Genomic DNA, 14,608 nt, shown 5'->3' with positions numbered 1-14,608 from the left:
TATAATCACATCGAGTATACAGTCAATTAGGTGAATCTAGGAGAATCAAAGGTGAATATAAAGTGAGTTGGAACCCTCCCGTTACTGAAACTATAGAGGCTCAGCATCAGGAACATACTCTTATGGCAGCAAAAAGTATAAGTATTTCCTCAAAGTGGAATCACGTGCTTCTGGGCTTCCTTGGAGGGACTCCAGCTCCTGCTCTGGCACCTCCCTAACCTGTGGATGAGGAGAAGACAATTCTGCTGCTGCTCCTATTTTTGTGTAGCTAATCCGAGACACTAAAGAGCCTTCCCTGAACAGTGAGGGATATGAAGTGAGTTCTTTGGTTTTTGCCTCTGATACTAAACTGCCATCTGTACTTACTGTGGCTAGTTTCTCAATCTCTGTTTCAGATGATCCAAGAGAAGCCAGTCCAATATCCTAAAGCAAGTAAGCAAGCAGTCAGTGTTACACTAGTGTGATTATTCAGCCCAAGGGAGAGAAAGAGGGGAAGGGGGAGGACCACATCATTTCTAGCATGAATAGCATGAACTATTCATTGTTTTTGTCACCCAAAATGACCTTCCATGGCTTCCAGGATGCCTACCTCTCCCTGGCCCCCAGCTACATACCACTGGGAACCACATGAGATGAGTGTTTAATCCTCAGAGTTCTCTGTGTAAAGTTAACCATCGCTTGGCTTAATGCTGGACTATCTCAGGCACAGATTTGAAGGGAGGAATGAGAACTAAGGACTGGAAGGTGGGTTTTATTTTTTCCATACCTTTTAGTCTCTCATTCTCTTTCTGACAGCCCTTACTGGTATGTCAGATACATGCAGGGAGGATGCTGTTTACTCACAACTATGCTCTCTGTTAATTACTATTCTCACAATAATTTTCTGTAGGTGTCTCCTCTTAACTATCCTGGAAGCTGTATTGTGCAGAAAACAAACAAAGCTATTCCCTATTCCCCATTCATTTTTTCACATTGAATGGAATAAAAATGATTTTTTATGGGGTGAATTTCAACTGTGAAAATACTTTTAGAAAATGTGAAATGCAAATTGTGAAAATTAATTTAACGTTATTCCATTTCGTATAGTCTGTGTTACAGGCAGAGAAAGAGTAAAGCTGAAAGTTTTGAAATTGCTATAATGTCATTTCTAAGGTGTCTTCAGTTCCGGTGTTGAACTGAACTGAAGAGAGTTCTTCCAAAGACAATTACAGACCATAAGGATACTTTAAGAACTACTAAATTGAGTCTGATAATAGCCCATATTTATGACCAGAATGGAAACTGACATGTATCCAAGTTGATAAAATTGGAAACCACATACTGTGAGGTGAAGCGGCTTTCTTGTTCAGACATTCTATCAAGGATCAACATCATATAACCCCTCTGCACTTATTGTCAGTTTCCACCCTGGCCACCAATTGATAAGCCTAGAATATGAGTTATCTTTATCCCTCTGCTATGGTTTTGAGGTACATCCATAGTTCTGAAGTCTATAGTTACACAAGGTCATTGAATTCACTTGGGTCTGACACTGACTGCTCATACTAAATGATCTCTTTTGTACAAAGAAGCTCTGTTTGCCTTTTGGAGCCTCCTCACCAGTGTAAGCAATGCTGTGAGAGTCTGGTGAGTTGTAAAAGGAAAGACATCTCAAATGAATGACATGGTGATGGACACAATTAAAGTATCATGTGAGACAAAAAATGTACATCCACAGGCAGAGCCAGCCTAGGGGCTTGATGGCTGTTGGTGGTTGGGTTGGTGTAGCATCAGACAGGAAGCCAGGGGAATAACGTAGTCTATACAGCTCAGACAAGCAGCACTGCAGAGGCTCCACCGGCATCCTGCTGCAGGCTGGCTGGATGGAGGCTCTCCCATAGAGATGTCCCACAACCACTGCTTGCTCTTCCTTTTACAAAATGTCCACAGGGAGCAGTGCTACCACTCCCCTGGAGTATTTATCTCCTCGGGCACTGCTAGCCCACTACTGCTGGAGGTTGTGAGTCAGACACACCTAAGGCTTAAAATAACATTTCAAGCATGGTGAGCTGCGTGCCTTTGAGGCATGTCTGGCCTGCTACCCAGAGCAACTGGTTAACAGCTAGCAGTACAATCCTCTTACCTGTGAGAACTGGGCAAACTCCTTATTGGCTAGCATGGGAACATGACCCAGCAACTCATGGCAGCAGTCTCTGGAAAACAAGTGACCTTCACATTTAATTAAAGTGGTTTGCTTGTTTGTTTGTTTGTTGTCCCTGCTCTAAGTGAACGTCCTATGAAAGATTTTAGCCAACAGACCCCCCAAGGGAGCTAGTGTGAGGGTTGCAACTGTTTTAGTTACTCTGCAATAGGTGCCTCCATACCTGGCCTAGCTTTGCAGAGAGTTTGACAAAGCATTCCCTTCTGCCATGGGGATCCAGCTGCCCCCCACTACACTGGCTATTGTCTCACTTGGGATGGCATGGGCAATAGGCTCCTATGTCACAACATCTTTGAAAAGACCCTGTTTTGTCCCAGCATACAACAAAAACGTCTGTGTGAACTTGTAATTTCTCATGAAATGTAATTGCTGCTGTCTGGCCAGCACTTACTGGGAGAGTTTCACAGCAGGGAATCAAACCCCAGCAGATGGTAAATGAAGGCAGGATGAAAAGATTAAACCAGATATTCTCCAGTCTTTTCCTTCTCCAGACAACTTTGTAAGAGAAACAGAGACCCACGCCCTTGCATGCATTACTTCCCCCTCTAAAACTCCAGCTATCAGTTTCTCAGATTATTTCATTCTGTGGAATACTGGATAGAGATCCAGAGTTGCTCCCAAGAGAATTATTTCCAACACATTCAAAGGATGGGATTGTGCCATGGTATCAAACTTACGGTTCTGGGGAATGCATAGGAGAAGAGAAATGTCTTATATACTGTGTGCACTGGAAGACACGGAATGCCAGGCTGGCAAGGAATTCACGAGCAGACAGCAGCCCTGCTGCTGGTCTCAGCTGGAAACCTGTTCTTTCTGCAAAGGAAAGTGAGACAGAATTTAAGACTTCCTACGGTTACTTGCTTTATACACTTACTGCAGGTAGGCAGTTTCAGTGGGCCTTCAGGTCCTGTTGCGGTAGCTCCTTCCACCGAAGGATAGTAGGAACATCCTGGCTTATCGTTATCAACATGTGCCTTTTGTCATTATGGGTCCAGTTAGGGTAACATCAAAACACCCAACTGCTCATCCTATGCTTAGTCACACAGCAATGATGTGAGGTACAGAATTCCTACTAACCCCAGTTTACATTTCTAACACATTAACACACGTTTGTCATGTCAGCGATGTGTCTGAGGTCACACATGATCCCTATGATCAAGCAGGGAACAGAACCTGCATTTTCAGTCCCTGGCTAGTTTACTAGTCCTTGGATTCTCTCTTATTTCCTCCATAGCACATGTAAAAGATGATAAACAGGAGTTTGGCAAAGGACACCTCCCAACCCTACCCTTGTCTGAGAGCACCTGGCTCCTCTGTGATGCTTGGTTACTGTTTAAGCCTGATCTATGGAATTTCTTACTCCCTACTATGAAATCTCTGGTACCTCACACACTTGAAGATAAGGGTAGGTAAACAATGAGTCTGACCCAGTCTAGGCAATTCTTCTATTTGTCAATGCACCTAGTTCAAAATAGCCCAGCAGTAGAATTGGAGCATACTATTAAACGTCTTCTCAATTTGTCAGTGCATGCTGATTTAAACTGCATAAACTATCTCAACCCTGACAAGCCTCCCTGTCAATTTTAGCTTTCGTTCTGAACTTCATTAGAACAGGAACACTCAGGAGAAAGAGCAAACGGGTCCTTGTTAGAGTTAATGCTGGAATTTGGCCCTTAGCCATCTATTGACAGAATTTTTATTAGCTATTCTCAGCTATTTTTCCCCTCTGATTTTTTCACCATTATATTTGCCTAGAACAGACTACATACCCTTCCAGTGATGTGATTATACACGTTTTGCTCCGCAGGTGTCCATAGAAGAGGTCAGAAGAATGCAACACTTTTCAATTGGATTTTACCTTGTGCTATCAATATTATCCCCGAACATCCTGCATTACTGTGAAAGGTCTTTGAGAGATGACTAGCAAAATAAACTGTCCTATGGTCAACTGAATGCATAATCTTCATTTCCATGGGAAACATGTTGGTGGTCTGCAAAGCTAAGAAAATTGAAAATCACTGCTTTTAAAGAGAGCCAATGGTAATCTTTTTGAAGTCCTATATTCGAAATCTGTGTTGCATTCTCAGCTCCCATAAATGACATTTCATCTGCTTTAAAGCATAAAACTGCATTTTAAAAAATTCAAAAATGGCTTTTTTCTCCCTTCCCTATCCACATCCTATTGTGTCATGAAGCCTGGAACCTAATTTATTTTATGTAAACAAACAAAAAAATCCCACCCAGAAACCAAGCCATTTACAAGATTTGTTTTGTTTAGTTTTTTAATGTTTCTTCCAACATTTCTTGTCTTGCTCTGTCTGGCTATTAGCACTTTTCTCAGAAAGAAAGAGACAGAGAGAGAGGGAGGGAGGGAGAAGAATAAAGACAGAAAGAAAGTGAGAGAGAAAGAGAAAGATGAAAAGGAAAGAGAAGGAGACAGAGAAAGAGGAAGAAAGAAAGAAAAGGGGGGAAGGGAAGGGAAGGGAAGGGAAGGGAAGGGAAGGGAAGGGAAGGGAAGGGAAGGGAAGGGAAGGGAAGGGAAGGGAAGGGAAGGGAAGGGAAGGGAAGGGAAGGGAAGGGAAGGGAAGGGAAGGGAAGGGAAGGGAAGGGAAGGGAAGGGAAGGGAAGGGAAGGGAAGGGAAGGGAAGGGAAGGGAAGGGAAGGGAAGGGAAGGGAAGGGAAGGGAAGGGAAGGGAAGGGAAGGGAAGGGAAGGGAAGGGAAGGGAAGGGAAGGGAAGGGAAGGGAAGGGAAGGGAAGGGAAGGGAAGGGAAGGGAAGGGAAGGGAAGGGAAGGGAAGGGAAGGGAAGGGAAGGGAAGGGAAGGGAAGGGAAGGGAAGGGAGCTAAAAAGGCCTTACTCGAAGACATAGAAGTGACAAAACATCTCAAACTATCCAGGACAAAAAAAAAAAAAGAGTGGACAGTAAGGAATTTTTCTACCTGAGAGTGTGAAGGACTAGGTGATTACTGTTTACCATGCTTATCTTCTATTGCTTGACCATATTAAAAAGGTAATGGGTACAAAACTGACAAAAAAGGTGAACAGCAAATAAACCTATGGAGATTATGTCTTTTTCTATATGCTGACCAAAAGCATCAGAGTTAACCAGGGAACTGAAAGTGTTTACAAAGATGCTTCCAGTTCTCCTCCCTCCCCAGTTAGGAAAGCAAGGTGCTATGGGGAATAGAAGATGATCAGATAGGTCTCTATGTGGACTGTCCAAGAGCTAGAACAAAAAGGGTACTTCCTTACTGCTGAAAACATACTAAGCCAATCAGAAAGAACATGAAAACCTCAGAGTCTGATAATCTTTGGGCTACATTCTGAGTCTGAGTGAAGTGATAACTACACCATCTGAAAAATACATCAGAATGCTACCAAGCCTTGAAGTAACTCAGTTTTAGAAGGACTACGAGAAAGTCTAGGGAAATTTATATTGTTTTAGCATCTATGTTCGAGGAGCAGAAAAGAAATGAAAATTACAGCTTATGTTCCCTGAGATGTCCTTTTAAATACAGGCCAGTGAATCAGACAGTCTGCTGATGGAAGAGGCTTGGCAAGTTGCCTTCAGAAGCCATAGAAAAAAAAGTTATCTGCTGAAGGTATTATCTGCAAAATCTGAACTTCTATTTCATTAGTGTACAATAAAACCAGAAATCAGCAGCGAACTGGGGGTGTGGCTGCTTGGACCCACTGCCCAAAGGTCTCTGAAATCAGAAAGAGTTGAAGAGAAGGTCTCCAGCAGTTGACCTAAAGTGATCTGTAAGGCTTAATTCTTGGCCTAGAAAAACTTGTGCATACAGGCCTGCGTGTTGTAGTGTGAGCTTGCCTGAGTTCACTGGCTGTAATTTCTTCCAGCTGTGGAGGACAATGAATGTCTAAATCCAAACTTCTTTCCTAGAAAGAAAGAGGTGCTTAGGTTCCTCTAGTTAACACTTTAAGAAAAACTCTTGCCCTGTTAAACTGTCAAGTGCTTAACCTTTTAAATTCCCTTTAGGTAATTGAGGAATACTTATGATGTAGAGCTCATTTCTGTTTAAACCAACCTCACTACCAGACCAGTTAACACTTGACAGATCTTGTAATTCAACTTACATTAAATTGAAAGGGGATCACTAGGCAGAGTTCACAGACACTGCTGTGTAAAAGAAAACGGAAGTTCATTTGGCTGTCTGGGCTGTCTATACCATGATAATTTTCCCTGGAGGATATTCCTCTCTCTCTCTCTGCATTTCAATTTATTATACAGCTTATTATACAAGGGCTTATCATCTCATATACTAAAGAATGGTCCAGTCTTAGAGGCAGTGTTCAGTAAAGATGCATGCTGGGATTTACATCCTAACTGGGAGTGGGACAGTTCAGGGCTCATCCACAGCTAACCAGTGAAAGGACAAATTGCACAATGCATCTCCACACATGAAGATGGGGTGAAATTCATCCACTGTATGCCATGGTAGTAGGTGAAATTCATCCACTGAATGCCAAGGAACTTTGGGAGACCTCACAGCCTAAAGGTTGGTTGAAGTTTGGTTGGGTGAATACTGCACACCCATAGCACAGGAAGAAGACTAAGCACACTGTTGATTCATGAGCTGTAGGTGTAAAAATTCTGGCCTTGCTGAAGATCGTGGTAAAAGCCACCCAAATTAATAATAAATGATCTTATTAGAGGGAATCATCGAAGATAAGGAGGATATCAATTCCAAGCACCATATAATGGGTCTAAAATAGCTTACCAACCCTTAAATGTGTCTATCTTTAACATAGTTCTTTTGGACCAACTTTGTTCTGTCTATGCTTCATAAAGCCTCCATGCTGAACTACATATCATCTTGGTTTTATCTAAACTTTAAGGAGGGTAAGACTGGCACTTTAGGGAGTCATTCTATCCATTTCCTTGGACACTCATGCCAGGATGGAATAAAATGCCTCCGACATGCCTGATTCTCATTTCCAGACAGAGAAGTAATTTGGACAATTAGCTTACAGTAGTCATGCCATGTTTGAAATAGTCGTGCTGAAACTCACTGTGAACATTTTACCAACCACTGCTAGTGGAATTTTCAGAATGACTATTTTTACTGCTCTCTTTTTTTTTTTTTCCCTTAGGAAAATTTGTATAGCATAGAGAAAATTTAGAGCCAGAGCCTACAAAAGAAGCAAGAAAACCCAGACTCAGGGTAATCAAATACTGTCAACCAACATGAGCAATAGGAACAATACTATGAGAGGATATTCTTACATTGTCCTAAACTTTCCCACTTTGAAATCATCTGATTCAGTCAAAGAGTATGAATATCTGTGGTACTCAGACCAATATCATTTGATTTCTGGAGCTCCCTGCTGTCAGCTACTGTGTAAATGAGATAAGATGAGATAAGCTACTTAATGAGAAAAATATTTATAAGCCCAATTACTACAGGAGGGATGGCTGAATGGATAGGAAAGTACGTGAGAAAATACAGAAGAAAATACATAACACACATAGAAATTCCTACAACTGGTTGGTGCTGGCATCTTCATGAGAGTCACATTTCATATTCCATCCCTCCATTCCCTCACACTAAAATATTTGTCATCAGTTTAATTTTCCCTAAAATTGGCAGTGTCTCGGAAACCTATTCAGCAACAGAAAGCTCAGTCAAGCTAACTAGTATCATGTACTGATATGTGGAGCAGGTCATTTGATTTCCTGAATACTCTATTTAAATTTAGTTTATTTAAAGTTAAGCCATAGTTTTTATTTATTTATTTTGGCATAGTGAGCAGTTATTTTCCACTCTCTGGAATATTTCATTGTCACTCAAGAAGAGCAAGGAGGTTTCAAAGACAAGCTTTCTTTAGTTATTCCTTATAGAGTGGCAAATCTGCTGGTTGACACAAAGTGTCTCGCCTTGAGAATGTGTTCAGCCTGTGGCTTAATAATAATAATAATTCAGGCTCTGTTTCTCTCCAGCCCTACACTAGCCTGCCCCCAACTAACAGTGGGCCTTGCAATCTTATAGGTTCTTCTACCTGAGGCCAAATCTTCATGCATTTATAGACTAGCACCATGACTTTTCTGCTCTCCTACACACTAGGTGCCAAACAGTTTAGACTGGTATGTGGGGCCATAGGGACAGAAAGAAGCAGTGGTGTTGCAGGGAAGCTGTGTTTGTATTGACTAGCGGGACCTCCTGGAAATCGTGTTCCTCTAGCACACATTGCTATCCTGTCTCAAGCAACAGAAAACAAAAAAAAAGTGGACCTGAGAGGTATTTACCTGTACTTGTGTTTGGGTCTTACAGATAGCTTAGTTGTAGAAGTGTAAAATACAGCAAAACCCGCAGAGAAACTATATGCTCAAGTCACGCTAAGAAGTGTGCTACTATGGTATTGGAATTAGCGGTTTAGGGCTACACCAACTGTAGCCACTGACAGAACAAACAAACTCAGTCACACCTTGGTCCCTAGATATGCCTTGTATTAATGTCTTACTAACAGTCACCTTGCATGAGGGAAGTCCAACAGCTAACCAGCTGTGCTTACCAGCTTATGTCCTATAACACAGCTTGTGTACATGTGGCGTACATAAATATCCAGGAAACCGTAGAATAAGGCATAGTTCAAAATGACTGGCCTTTTAAAAATCTGGAGACATCCTGAAGTTGAGGTATGTTGTCCTCTTGGTATCCACAGTATTTCTCCAGCTGCTGGAAAGCATCTAGGTATTGTGTGCAAGCATGAGTAGGGTAGAGGCTGCTCAGCTTCCTGTAGACTTCTCTCCTGAAAAGCAAGAGCCATATAGCATGACCCACCTCAGTAAAGAAGTACTTTTCTGCTCTACCTACAGATCCAGAGAGACATAGACCCCCAGCATAAGCATGAGTCTTGGGACACCTGATGCTTAGAAGCTGAAGTATGGACAGATGTAACAATGCCTGGGGCATTTTGTTTCATTTTTCCTTCATAAAGGTGGGTTCTGTTCCACAAATCTGCTTTATCCCTTAATACACCCTAATTCTAATTAGGGTTCTAATACTGGTTTGGAAACATTGATTAGGAATAAGAGTATCAGAGGCACAGAGAGAGAGCCAGGCACAGAGGAAGCCACAGAGAGAAAACTGAAGCTGTGGCCTTCTGCGTTATACTATTTAGGGGTGGAATAAGTCAGGTATTCTTTGCTCTCTAAATGGAAGTACAGCTTAAAATGCTGGTCCCTCCACCTCCATGTCCAGCCTGACTGCTAGCCCTAAAAAATCGGATTTTCTGATACTGAAGAGTACATCTGTACAGGCAAAGAGGTTCATACTTTTGCAGTTCAAAATGCCTGGCGTGAGCTACGTATTTGAAAGACATGCCAACTTCTTGAAGCATTTAGCCCATCATAAGAAAGGAGACCAGCTGAAAAAAAAAACAGATGTAACCAGATTTTGTCACAGGCTTCAAGCCTCTTTCAGACTTGATGGTGCTTGGTCCTAGAGCTGTGTTTTGGAATATATTTAGCCATTGCAAAATAAACAAATAGTAATAGGATGGCCAGAAACTTATAGAAATGGCTATTTTTGTTCAGACATAGCCCTAGGGTGTTAAAAATTTTATAAACATTGTTTTATGAAAATTGAGATCATTCTTGGAAGTGCTGGCTATGGAAAATGACCTTTTGTTGTTTTTGTTTTTATTTTTATTTATATTTTTTGTGATGCTATTGTTGCTATGGAGGTGATAGCCAGTCCCTGTAATGGCTCTCTCCATTTGTACAAATGACTTACGCAGTGTGGGAGTAATGAACCAGAATGAAAGGAAACAAAACAAAACAAAACTTAGGAGAAATAAAAATAAAAGAACAGAGGAAAACAGTGGCTGCTGTCACTATTGCAAAAGCCGCAGGAGACTGGGCCATTTCCATGGAAGAATTAGGAAAAAATTAGGATGACTAGAGTTCAAATGTTGCCCTGGCTTATTCCCCATAGAATACTACTGACTTCAGTGGGATTGCATAGGATCTGAACCAGTACATAGTTCAGCCCCAGACAGGAGTCTAAAGAGGGCAGGCTTGTTTACACTTCTGCACATATGGTCTCTTTTATCAAAGTATCACTCTACTGTTTGTCCAAACATTGTCTACCACAGAAACATAGACAGTCTCAGAGAGTAGTGATGAATTATCCAAAGTCAAGCATCTGTCTTCTCTAAGTAGCTCTAAGGCAATCATGTAAGTTTACTCCAAAGTCAGCAAAGAGTAGCAGATATTTCCAGAGGACAGTTTAGCTTGCCCTAATATAGTGTCGATGTCTTACCATGTGGAAGTGCTAGTCTGATTGTAAAGGATCTTAGCTCATTGGCCATCTTTCAGAAAACTGAAGTAGAATAAAAAGATGACTACAGTAGGTCTTTCCTATTTGTTAAAAACAACAGCAACAACAAACAAACAAACAATAATAGAGCCTAGGAATATATCTTCAGTGGGCATTTGGGGCAAACCACTACCAACAACAACAAAAGGAAAAACAAACAAACAAACAACAACAACAAACTTCACATGCTTGAGTAGTAGTGATTCTGACCCTGTCTGGGGATTTGGTTCTTTATCATCATATTGTTTTCAACATCCCTTGTGTCCACAATCAAAAGACCATTAAGCTGCTATTTGAGGGTCATCCAGTCCAGAGAGGGGAAGAGAAAGTTTTGGAAGTGTGGGCTATGCAACACTCCAGAAAGAAGCTTTGGATGGAGCCAGTCACATGAAAGACTTTAAAGTCAATGCTTGTATTTTGCATAAATACCCTAATTCTTTTAGATAAAAAGTGGTACTACTCAGCTTTTTTATGAAGATGTGACAGGTGCATCCCCATAATTTTGTTGAAGATTCTCACTTTTTCTTGTGATAGCTTTTACCCACAAGACATATTCTATGACTACTTAGTTTCATAGCCTTCCAAGAGTGCTGCTTAAAAACACAAACTCAGCTCATCTGTACCCTCTGTTTTCTGAAAGTCATATTTCTGCACTTGATTAGTTTTCATTTTTATAACCATGTTGCTACAAACTGAAGTCATCCAACAACTCTTCAGAGTGAATACCAAGGGAATTTAATCTGTGCTACAAATTTCCCTTTCAATTGCACTGAGCTCAATTAAGTTGTGCTGTAATGCAGCTGACCTCAGGGCACAGCCCCAGGGAGCTGTGATAACCATTGAGAGTTCTAATTTTGGAAACAGCTTCACATAACAAGACAACCTGGGTTGCTGTGGCTGGTTGTTTTGGGGAAACAGGCAGATACTGCTTTAAAGGTCTGTTCTGTTACCACAGTGGGACTAATTCTAGGTGGAGAAGGGCAGGAATGACGGAGGTTGGCAACAAAAGGGAAAAACAGGAAAGAACACAAAATTAAATTTTCTTAAATATGACTTTTCCACACACCATCCCATGCCAAGATTGCTGGCTGGTGGTAGAAGTCATGAGCATGACACTGACTATCAATCTTTGACAACTGAAAGATGCTATAAAAACTTATTTGAGCTTAATAAAAATGTGATTGCCTGGGTGAGTTGGATGCAAGGTTTCTATGATTGTGGGCAACACCCCTCAAGCTTTCTATGGCACAATAAATTTTATTTTAAGTAAAATAATCATTGAAAAGGATGTGATGACCCTGCGGTTGAGGTCCTGATATGAGAGATCTAGAATATGGATTTAATTTCCAACACTGACATTAACTTCTTGTATAATTTGGGGCAAATCAGTTAAGCGCTCACTTTTTCAGTTCCTTAGTTAAAAATGTGGCTATCATTGTCCCCTTTTCCCACCTTTAGGCTGACTTTCCATTTACGTTGTAAACTTATCTGAACAAAGACTCTATGATGCATACATACGGTACCTTGCACAATCCTGGGGCCCTCCTCTTAGTTTGGGGCATTTGGATATATTTCTGTTTGTATTATCATAAAAATGTGTAATTATTGGTACTTACTGAGAGTTATTAAAGAGTGGGAGAAAGTGGAAACAGATATATGAGATAAGAACTCCCCTTTCTTTCAGATCTACCACTTATTTCATGTAAAGTCTGCAAACATACTGTGAATTGAATGAATGTTTGGCATTTTTTTAAGTGGCAAATCTTCAGGAGAAGCAAAGACCTAATGAAGACATGCCGCACCCACGTAAAAGTAACTTGCCCATCATTTCATATGACCTCAAAGACAGCGCAAATAATGTATCCTAGAAGGACACCCCAAAGTTTCCTTCACCGTAAGTTCAAGAGAATTATGCTTATTCATGTTAACAGCAAAGAATATTTGCAGAAGAACAGGCATGTGGATTAGCCACATCCTGTGAGTGAGCTGCTATCCCATGAGTGGGCACTTTATCTTGGTAACAGATCTGGAGAGCCAATAGTTCCGTCACCACCAGAGGCATGATTAATTAGAAGTCAATTAGAAGAAATCCAAGGAGGAATCAAGGTTGCTCTTGAAGGTTAAGATATTCTACTATAGGCTCCAGGTGTTTTGTAGCTTCTAATATCTTGATGTGATTGGCGGGCAGGGTCAAGAAAACATGTTTTGCTCTATAAAGCGAATAGTTAGGGCCAGCCCAGAGAATAAGTTTCTGCAAAACAAATGACCAAAAGGGAACACTTTATCATGAAGTAAAACTTGTGGTTTCTAAATGTGTCTTCAAAATAATTGTCTCATATTGCCTGTCCTTCCTGACACTGCAATGGAATGGCCCAGGATTCAGTGTATAAGTAACAAACTCACCAAGTTGCAGTCTCCTGTGCTGTGTACTCAATGCGAGGCAACGGGTCCCCTCTGTAACAAAGAGGAGGAAATAATGCATGTTTCTAAAGCAGATTTCAAATTCAGTCATACAAAGATCGCTTCTTTGTCCTGGTAGACTCTAATGTGTGTATTTTCTCCCCTGTTCAGTGTGGGGAGGAAACAGAAGAATATGGTAAGAAACGGAGCTGTGCTCTGCTTGATAGAAGAAAAAAACAGGCCTTCAGGCTTAACATTATCTCTGTTGAAGGCAATCAAGCAACCACCATACACTGTGTGTCTGGATGATCCATCCATGAGGACGTGATCAGCACAGTATTATCATCAAACTCATTAGCAGAGATTTGCCCAGGCATACACTGCATGCTTATCATTAAGTTCGCTGATGAACGGTCTTGTCTCCAGTTCTTCACTATTACTTCTCCAATAGTTCAGTCAGTTCAGTCTGTGCTTTTGTGATGTTTTGTGCTGGACTAGCTGTGATATATAGTGGCAATGAAAAAACTATAGTCAAATAGAATTCTCTTCAGATCTCATGACTTGGAAATTTTTACCATTTCTTGGACACCATGAGGCTGATAATCCACAACCAGTTCTAACAATTTAGTTAACTCTTCCAGACAGCAGTGTGATTCTGGTGAAGTTTTACACAGAAAGATGGGAACACGTTCAATCATGCACATGGGAGATTAGAGGTTTTTAGGCTTTTCCCTCTTTCAATTAGAAGAAACAATTGCCCTGTAGCCTTGATAGCATTTCTTCAGTCAGGGAGATTTTGGTTGGGAACGGTAATCTACATGGACTTGGCCATTTTGTCAAACAAATAAAGTAGTAAATTTCTTTTCTTTGTCAAAAATATGTACTAAAAATTTGCCAAGGAATGTCCTAAAAATTGTTCCTCATAGTTCCTTGAAAAAGATTAGCCTCATCTTAGGAGCTTGTCCTAGAAGGAACTGCAAGGTTGAAATGAAAGACCTATATGGAGAAATTACCCCTGCTAAGACACTGAATGAGATGTGAATACAACCCTATGACTTTTAAGATGTATTTGCTGTGTTGTGAGAAAAGTCTGTGTTGTATGGAGGTAAAGTTTCTATGTCTAAATTCTCTTTTCTAATAGATAGCCGGATAGATACATCACTAAAAGATTAAGGTTTCCCTTGCACATGAGGATGTCTGAAAGTGCATAGTGATTGTTTAAGTGTCTCTTCAACAGTCTTGTACTTACGCTCTGTAATTATAGGCAAGGTCAGCGAAGAATGCCCTCCGTTTCCTGTACTCCAGGTCAGTGTATCCCTGAGTTAGAACATAATTCAAAAAAAAAAAAAAAAGTTTCACATTAAGAGAGATTTCTGGGCATGAATAAATATGCTGGCAGAAGCATTCAAAATAACTAGGCCTCAGTTAGGCTGTTTTCTCTGAGGCAATGAATCTTGATCCTTATGAACAGGGCAAGCCAAAGTCTGCACTCAGTTACATCCATGACATTTTGCTGAAAATTTTGGGCCTGTGACCAGAAAGGAAAGTAACATGGCTTGGTATGAAGGTTTTGGAGTTGTTCATAAACGCTACATTACTTACCACTAAACTTAAAGTCAAATTTAAATGAAAATCACATTAAAAAAAGTAATTGAATTGGAGGTGTCTC

General features: G+C 40.8%; 2 protein-coding genes across 4 annotated transcripts in view; one reads left to right on the top strand and one right to left on the bottom strand.

Moving 5' to 3' along the window:
• Positions 1-14,608, top strand: part of LOC308179238 (uncharacterized protein) — a 213,420-nt gene that overhangs the window by 180,719 nt on the left and 18,093 nt on the right. For 2 of the 3 annotated variants that reach the window (XR_013940290.1, XM_080559117.1), the window contains exon 8: positions 4,008-4,149. The gene's annotated coding sequence lies outside the window, so the exon portion shown is untranslated. Of the gene's footprint in view, positions 1-4,007; positions 4,150-9,035; positions 9,158-14,608 lie in introns of those variants that run through there. The other variant, XM_080559116.1, reaches the window with a different exon arrangement.
• Positions 1-14,608, bottom strand: part of LOC308179282 (tyrosine 3-monooxygenase-like) — a 36,140-nt gene that overhangs the window by 12,798 nt on the left and 8,734 nt on the right. The window contains exons 4-9 of the mRNA XM_080559200.1: positions 14,189-14,256; positions 12,943-12,993; positions 8,823-8,968; positions 2,878-3,013; positions 2,123-2,192; positions 367-423 (exon numbers count right to left, since the gene is read on the bottom strand). Of these exons, the coding sequence (XP_080415326.1) occupies positions 367-423; positions 2,123-2,192; positions 2,878-3,013; positions 8,823-8,968; positions 12,943-12,993; positions 14,189-14,256 (528 nt within the window). The remainder of the gene's footprint in view (positions 1-366; positions 424-2,122; positions 2,193-2,877; positions 3,014-8,822; positions 8,969-12,942; positions 12,994-14,188; positions 14,257-14,608) is intronic.

The sequence above is a fragment of the Anser brachyrhynchus genome, assembly GCF_964034855.1.
Source record: "Anser brachyrhynchus genome assembly, chromosome: 1".
Taxonomy (NCBI): Eukaryota; Metazoa; Chordata; class Aves; order Anseriformes; family Anatidae; genus Anser; species Anser brachyrhynchus.
This window is presented reverse-complemented; position numbering and strand designations above follow the sequence as displayed.